Source organism: Pterocles gutturalis, unplaced genomic scaffold (assembly GCF_000699245.1).
Source record: "Pterocles gutturalis isolate BGI_N339 unplaced genomic scaffold, ASM69924v1 scaffold23242, whole genome shotgun sequence".
Classification (NCBI taxonomy): domain Eukaryota; kingdom Metazoa; phylum Chordata; class Aves; order Pterocliformes; family Pteroclidae; genus Pterocles; species Pterocles gutturalis.
In genome coordinates, this window is record NW_010113459.1 from 30,206 (window position 1) to 39,029 (window position 8,824).

At 36.1% G+C, this 8,824-nt stretch overlaps 1 protein-coding gene across 1 annotated transcript in view; it reads right to left on the reverse strand.

The window, feature by feature from the left end:
• The window catches only part of SPAG16 (sperm associated antigen 16), a gene marked incomplete at both ends in the record, with an annotated part of 27,466 nt that extends 22,575 nt beyond the window's left edge, over window positions 1–4,891 (reverse strand). The window contains 2 exons of the mRNA XM_010074515.1: window positions 4,323–4,421; window positions 4,845–4,891. Coding sequence (XP_010072817.1) covers window positions 4,323–4,421; window positions 4,845–4,891 — 146 coding nt within the window. The remainder of the gene's footprint in view (window positions 1–4,322; window positions 4,422–4,844) is intronic.
• Window positions 4,892–8,824: the final 3,933 nt, after the last annotated feature.

Consider the following 8,824-nt stretch of genomic DNA (forward strand, 5'->3'; position numbering starts at 1 on the left):
CCCGCAAAATACATTTAAAGATAACCAGATGAGAGGGACTGCCAGGACTTGACAGCCAAAGAGATGGCCTTAATTCATTCACACTTCAAACGGATTACAGTGACTTGACATACCTACATGTGAAGCTCTCAGCATTTGGGAACTCCACATGGGCACAACGCTACAACGGACTTGCTCAGCAACGCAGGCTGCTAAGACAGATACCGCATGGCATATGCCTGCATCCTGGTAAGAGGACGACAGAGCAAACATGGGCTTGACAGCTATCACTCAGTGCGCTCTTGAAAGCAACTCAGATTCTATGATAACATGTACTACATAATAACAAAAAAAAAAAAAAAGCCACTGTAGAGAACTGATGAGAAGCAGAAACAGCTTCCACACATGCCTACCTTCTTTTCATTTCAACACTAACAAAACTGAAAAAAAAAAAAGATATTCATCAAGACATGCTAAAGGCTGTGACTGCAAATTATTTCCTCCATCCATTTAAAAAAGAATCTGCAGGCCAGGGATTTTGATAACTCCATTCATTTATGGCTTATTCATGTCCTTAGTGGGAGCTCTCAACATGACTGCATAAATCACCTGGAGAGAGAGGCATTTCTCTTCATAAAATGAAAACACCGGAAAAATCTCATAGCCATTTTGTATAATACAGAAAATGTTGTGTTTAATCCAAGCAACCTACCTAATACAAACAGAGATAACTGTACATGTACAATCAAGGCCATGTAACACTGTGTTAGGAATAATACAATATGCCAAACACAATGTAATATTTAGCATATTTTCATTACTAGAGATACAGTACATCAGACAGGTTTAATTTCTAACTGTGGCAATACAAGAACCAAAGAGTTCATCCGCAGACATGCAGCTGCATCCCTTTTCTTGCTGCTTTTCTTTCTTTATTCCAAGTGAGGCAAATATCTAATATTGTTGCTTGTAGTCTCCCAAACACATCTATAAAGGCAGTCTTTGGAAGAAATGACACAGCTTGATTCCCTTAATAAATGGAAATATGATAGGAATTCATTTCATCCATGCAGAAGATAATTTATTAGCTAGATACTAGCACTGAGAATCATTTCAGGAACTGAAGCTAGAGCAGAGTACAATATAGGGAAAAATGAACGCAGTCTAACAGGCACAGTATTGGAACAGGGCCTCAGGTAACCAGAATTAAATTCCTAGCTCTTCTGCAGACTTTGTGAACAGTATTAGGCTAACCACTTTAACTTCATCTTAAGCTTGGATGATTACCACAGAACTGCATAACTGTTGTTTTTTGTATATATTTATCCATTTAGAAATGAGGAAAATACAATCTATTAATGGGGTGCAGACACCCTATAGTAGCTATACGGACAAAACCATCTTAAAGTATTCTGACCATGAAGTCTGAATAAACAAACTATTTGCTTTGTTAAATATTTATTCGTTAAATTTTTTAAATTAAAATCTTCAAAACATTTTCAGTGTAAGGACTGAAATATGGCCAGTAAAACAAATTAATTGCTAAGAGCTTAACCTTAAGGACTTTGCAAGATACTCTTGCAAAACTTATAAAACTAAAACAGAATGAAAAAGGGAATTCAAATATTTTTTAACATGACCAAATCGTAAATGAAACCTACATAAAATATAAGGTTAATGAAGGGCAAGGTGACTTTAGAGTATCATTAGGGATTTTAAGAAAATAAAGATTCTGAAATGGAAGTGTAATAGCTGTAACTACTGAAGAAAGTAATTCAGCCAGCTTTCTCGTGTGTGTAGTTTTCCAGAAGTTCTGTATCCTTTCCCTAGGGTCCCTATCAGCTGAAGATTTTCTTTCATATGTAAAAATATTCTCATAATATCTAATTTATATTACTTTACAATGGCTCAAAACAATGACAACAGGAAAAAAAAATCATGAGTTGTGACTGAAAAGGACAAATTATGACTACAACAGGAACAGCAGGCAGAATCACTGCTATTCAAAGCATGTGTCGCCCAACACAGCTGTATTTTGCATCAGCTGCCTTTTCAGTTCCAGACTAGGGCAAAATGATATTTAGAGATTAGAGCTCCATCACTGTCATTTCCCTGTGGGGATCCAAACAAACACTTGAACTGTATCTGGTGAGAGAGCCTCACAAAAATTCTTGAAGACCAGTCGTTTCACAGCATGTATACACAGATCCAGAAGGAAAGAGAATATATCTCAATATCCTCCATAGAAACACAGTTTTAATTCCTACACATCGATTTTATTTAAATACAAAAAAAGGGGAATAGCACCATCTCTCATTTGCTTATGTTTGCTCTTCTTCACTTAGTAATTAATGCTAATTACTTGGTGAGGAAGTTTCAAAATAAGCATTTTTCTTAGATTTTCCTGGTTATACTTGACCTTTTTACAGCGTGTAAAAGAAACTGCAGTTACTATAAATACCCACAGTTTCTAAACTGAGTATCGCCATTTGGCAAATCACTTAAATATTTTTAGATGCTCACTTGATCTATGCCTTCTCTATATAATTCCTTTTCTTAACCAAAAGATTTGCATCTAGTGTTGAAACAAAATCTTTATTATGGGATTAGGTATACAGGTTACTATGAACAGAAGATATACATAATCACTTGAAAATGATTATCACAGAGTAGCTATTCCATTATATGGTCATTACCTAATTTAGCCTATTTTAGCCAACATTAGAAGCTAATCATTGAAAAAGCGTACCAATTATTTATCACATGAAGACAGCAAACTTCTACTGTGCTTCTTAGCTCAGAGATTAGATATTGATTCAATATTAATTCAAGGAAACAGTACTTCTAACTTCAGTCACCAAACGCATTCACTGCAGCACTTGTTTTTTTCCAGTGAATTAGCATCAGTCTAGTCACTGAGCCTGACAAAATATACAGTAAATCATAATGAAAGCTGTCAAGGAACTAGCAAGTGTATTAAAACATTTTTTCTATTGATGTCTTTCTGTCTAAAGGCTGGAAATATTATTTCAGTTTCAAAATTATGTAAAAAAAAAAACCCCAAATAATGAGTCAAGAAGCAAGAAGATATCTATTAGCATAAGCACAAAATCAAAGAGAACTTAAGCGCACATGTTCTTCTTTTGTTTAAGGAAAAGTAGCACTTTCTTCAATTTGATTAAATGGGATATTAGCGCATTATTTCCTACTGCTCAAAGTTCAACAAATCAACAAAGAGGGAGAAGATAATTTAAATATAGCACTGTCAAAAGATCAATAGATTGAAAATATTCTTCCTTGACATTCAAGTTAAAAGTGAAACAACTCACACAGTAAAACAGACACAACTTCACTTATCCTTAAAGAACATTAAGAATTTCCTCTACATGGTTAATGTTAAGCATGTTCAGTCTTAAAAACTTCTGTTATCTCTCCCTTATTTTTCAGGCATGCTCGGTTTCAAAACACATAAGACTGCAGTATTGTCAGTTTTTATTCACATTTTGATCTACAATTCAAAACTAACCTGTTGATAGGTACTAGTGCAGAAGACAACACGTTTTTCCTCCATTTTGATGTTAAGAATCATTCAGATAATTTTATCTTCTCATTATTAACAATTTGCTATTGCAAAACAAAGACTATGACAATAGCTTACTGATGAGGCTATAAATAGTGGTGATATTAGAAACACAGCAGGGAAAAACACTTTTCCATTAGATTTGCATAAACAAGTAAATTCAGGTAAACCATATTTTGGAAAATGCAATATAACAATCCTATTGTGTAACTAACTATTTATCACACGACTGAAAATAAACTAAATGTAAGAAGTTTCAAAAACTAGTTGTGTGAAATGATTGATAGTTTCATTAATATTTTGACTTAACATAGTGTAACAGCCCATTCTTTATTTTCACTACATGAATAATCTTCTCTAGCAAAGTATCGGAGAAGAAGCTTCCACAGGTCTTAAGCATACACAGTTTGTTTCCTGTGTCAGGGATCACATTCTCATTTCGTCTACTCAGATAAAGAAGCAAACCCTAAAATAGTGATACATTGTAATAACATTAATGTATTTTAAATAATGTATCTATATATTTGTTACATGTATTTTCAATATCAGGTTGTTTATGGAACATAAAATGAAAAAGTTAAAGGAAACATTAAGTTCCCTTTTCCACTGTAGCATATGTTTGCCCTTAGAGACATTGAAAAAATAAGAAGCAATCTCTTCTACACAAATATTTCATAATTAAAATAAATTATGATGTGTAAATTTTAAGCCACTAATGCCAACTGAACTACAGACAGTCTCAGAAAGTTTAGGAAGTTCTTACTAAAATTTGGGCATCTTCAGCCTGCTCTTGAATAGTCTGCAAAGCCTTTGACAGATCCTCATCATCTTCCTGAAGACTAAATTCATCATCTGCTGGAACCTAAATGAAATTATTTTAAGTTAGGTATCAACATACTTTAGACATCTTTCTTTCAGAATACAACTGTTTCCATTCCCAGTACAACTACTGAAAATAATCCCGTTCTTGTTAAAATGATATTTTGCCATATTTAAATAGAATTTACATTATTGAAATATTCATTATAAATAAGCTGAAACATCTAAATAGAAAGACCTGTATATTTAAAAAAAATATTTAACATTCAAATAAAAGCAAAATATAACAAATCAACTGACACTAAATCTTCTCTTGAAAAATATAGATATAGCATCATCTCATTGTATCAAAGGAGATTCGTGTCATTTCTCCCAGCATGCTGTTGTGACTGATGAAGTAAACCAAAAGAATGAAACATGAATACTGTACCACATATATCAGAAGATGACCAATTTAGTAAATTACCTCTTCATACTGAGAATCATCTTTAGAGTCATCTGATATGGTAAATTCTGAAGATTTTTGTTAAGTCTGAAACAGCTGATGCATGTGATGAGTTCCAACTTTAAAAAGTATCATAAAACAACCACCTATAAACCTGTTATCACCACCTTCACCCTTGTTCTTTCTGACACAAGACGTTACACTTACAAGGCTTCTTTCAGCCTTTAGGCGGACATGCCCAGCTCCAGTGAAAGCTACGTACACAGAGACAGAATTCAGATTCCAAGTTTTTATAGCAGGTTTAAACACCATTAAAATTTGCCTCATCAGATCTGTCAAAGTTAGAAGCCAAGTACTGTTCCGAATTAAACAGGAGCTAAATTCTGCTCTCTCACAGAATCACAGAATGTTAGAGATTGGAAGGGACCTCGAAAGATCATCTAGTCCAATCCCCCTGCCGGAGCAGGACACCTAGATCAGATCACACAGGAATCTCATACAGGATCTCATACCAAATCACCAATTTTCACAGGGGTCTTTTACTGCACTTTCACAGACTCTGTGCTTCTAAGCATAACTAACGTCATGCTCTCAGAGAATGGCATTTTTTATCAAATTCAGATGTACGAGTTCAAACATGAACATCTGAGGTCAAACACTGAATACCAGAAGACTATTTACTGAAGCTGATACAAATGCCTTAATAATTAAAACACAGCTACAATAAAAAGATAAGGAACTTTCAAACTGTAAAAACCCATTTGGAAATTATCTACAGTTCCTCCAAATGCTTTAGAGCAATTTTTTTTTCATTAAATATAACTACAAATGGTGTAAAAAAGAAACCCAAATAAACATGTTTTAATCCACTAGCCTCACAGCCCATGATAGTACAACAAAAATGTTTTTAGCAAGATGCTCTGTTGACAGTTTCCCTAGGAAATCAGTTAGCCTACAAATGACCCATGTAAATAAACCAGAAATTAACTTCTGAAGAATAGAAAAGCTGTCAATTCAGTACTTCACACACAAATTTAAATGGTAACTTCTATATTAAAAGAGAAAAAAAATTACATGATTCTCCAGCTTTGCTTCAAGTTTTCCAAATTTGAATTATTCTCCTAAAAAACACACCTCTCACTACAGTTCTCACAGCACAATATATATGTAAAAGCATCATCTGCATTCAGGACCCCAGCAACACAGCATCAACAAAACTATCAGTTAAATTGCAACCATCTGGAAGGCTAACAGCTGAAGATCACATCCCAAAAAAGGATAACCACTATTTGTTTCTTAGAGATGTGAGGTTTCAGATAAAAGATGGAAATATGCCATTTTCTCTTGTAAATAAAAAAAAAAAAAAATAGGGAAGTCTTTGAGTGAATGGAGGCATAATTTTCAGTATTCAAGTCGAAGCACATTGTGTACCTCCAACTGCATGATAACTCTACATGCTTACTATAAAAATTGTATAAATAAAGAGGAAACTGGCATGAACACTTCTAACAATCTCCTATCTGGGCTTAGTACATGAAAACAAATGCCTGTAATAGATGTGCCCCCAAACTTACTTCCCAAATTACTGCATCACAGACTGCAGATGTGGAACACAGGACTTGAATTCAAGTCACCACCTCTCTGCATCTCAAATTTCACTCTCTGCAAAAGCTTCATTTTCTAACTTCACTGATTCTGGAATGTTTAATTCTAGAACCTGAACTACATAGAAACTAATCTCCAAAAAATGTTTAGTGTGTTTTCTTTCATAATGGGGGGGAGGGAAGGAATGAACCCCCAAACTATTAGACTTGACAGGCCTAAATGTGTTCTCCACTGCACCGCAAGAAACCTGGATTAACTCTTCTGACTTTAAAGGGAGGGCAAAGAAATTGTGCCATTCAACAAATGCATCTGTTCTCAGCATGGTACTCCTGGACCGTGTGTGGGCCCACCAAGGTAAGCAAAGAGAACCAAGATGAAAATAGCCCACATTGAGACATGACTTTCAAGAACTGACCCAACAGACTTGAAATGCATCGGGCTAGCTTTCAATTGTCTGCCTGCTCCCCAGTACCACAGGAACGTTTTGGCCCTCGCATCAGTGTCTGACCACATCCTAATAAAACAGCTCCTAATTCCTAGACTTTGTTCCTTCAACTCGAAGGGAGAACTGTTTATCTGAACTGATGACTACATAAGAAAAAGGGAACAAGAGCAAGGCATAAGTGCAAACCAGGAGGAACAGTTTTCCTTTCTTGTTTGAAAAAGCAAGAAGGATGCTTGCAGCAGGCAAGTCAAGATAAAAGACCCAGTAATATCAACTGACTAGCTAGGGTAATGTTTCAAAAAAGCCTCTTTTTTAGTTAGATTAAGATTTCCTAGCACTAAGTAGCTGACTACACATTCCCTCTTCAAAGAAAGAGACTTTAAAAAGTGTGGTCATGTTTGTATAACATGAATATGTGGGTACAATATTTTCTGTATGAAGCAGGGGACAATTTTAGTATATATGTAGTAATTGTATGTACGAACTAAATACCTGCATACTCCTCTGGAACCCCTAAAGTCTTTTCATTGCTTTACAGCACAGATTTTATTAACTTAAAATTAATTTAAATAAAGCACATTTAAATAAAATAGTGTAGAGACTTTTCACACCATATTTAGTGATTCGACCAGAGACTGTTTTTTCCTAATGTTAACTTTTGTACGATCCTTTCCCACCCTATCTTGAATATTTCTTTCTGCATTTATCAAATCTTTCAATGCACATAGAAGCATCACTGCAGTGTACCCCTGATGAGTAAAACACTTTCAAACACTGGTTTTTGCCTGAATTTTCTACTGACCTGAGTGTCCTTCAATCCACTATGGTCTAAACGAATGTGTCATTGCAAACACTGCACACAGAATAAAAGATTGCTTTAAAAATCTTGTCCCGCCCCCGTCGCCTTTTCCCAAAAAATCATGGCCAGGTGCACAATAAAAGAGAAGAATTAGATTTTAAAACCATTCAAGTTTTGCAACAAACACTGGTAAATTATTTTAACAGCTGTAGTGATGCAGTGCTTTTTTGAGCACAATACAGTGTGAAGACAGCTGCACAGTTTCAAGACAGGAGAAACTGAGGCACAAGCTCACCAAGGCCAATCTTACACCTTTTTTTCTAATATTGCTGTTATATTGGCTTACATCTTGATTCCTGCAAGGTAGGAAAAACTAAGGCACTCATAGGGCCTAACACTTCAGCTCTGATTATCCAGTCTCTAAAACAAAGCCCGCAAGATCTTGATTTGTCAGCTCACAGCCACAAAAGAGAGCAGGTAGAGCTAGTCTGACCTAGTGACAAAGCTAGAATTTGGGTCATTTGAACAGAAATTACACATTTAAAAACCATAAACTCCTAACATCATTTGCTACAACTCCTTTGTGAAAACAAATTCAAACTGATTTTTTTTTTCCTCCTCTAGAAGCCCCAGCAAATAAAACTATGTCCAGGTTATTGTATCATAACAACTTGGTCATACACAGTCCCACACAAAAGCGTGAACGTCTGGCCAGTTGCTCTGTGTGGCCGGCACTGGGGAATTAACACCTTTCACAGCAGCACCATTGAGAGTCCGTGTAACAAGTCCTGTCACTCCTCCCTCGATATTTGGCATTTACTGATCAACAGCTAACACCAGAGAGGCGACAAGAGCCTTTCATTCCAGCACTTGAACTCTCGCTCAGCCTGCCCCACCAGCAGCGAGGATAAGGCCGCCCTGCCCTGCTTTTCCTCAGGGTCACTCGGGGACTCCTGCCCTCAGTAACGACAGCACACCAAACCTTAAAGTGAGCAACTCTCTGTAGGGGAAAAAAAAACACAACCACCACACCAGACCTCGCGTATTGTCCCTTTTCAGCCCCCTGGGGCAATAACTCATTAAAAGAAGCAATAAGGCGGTTGCCTGGCCCGAGGCAGCCCCGCGGTCCCCCGCCTGAGGGAGCGCTGAGGA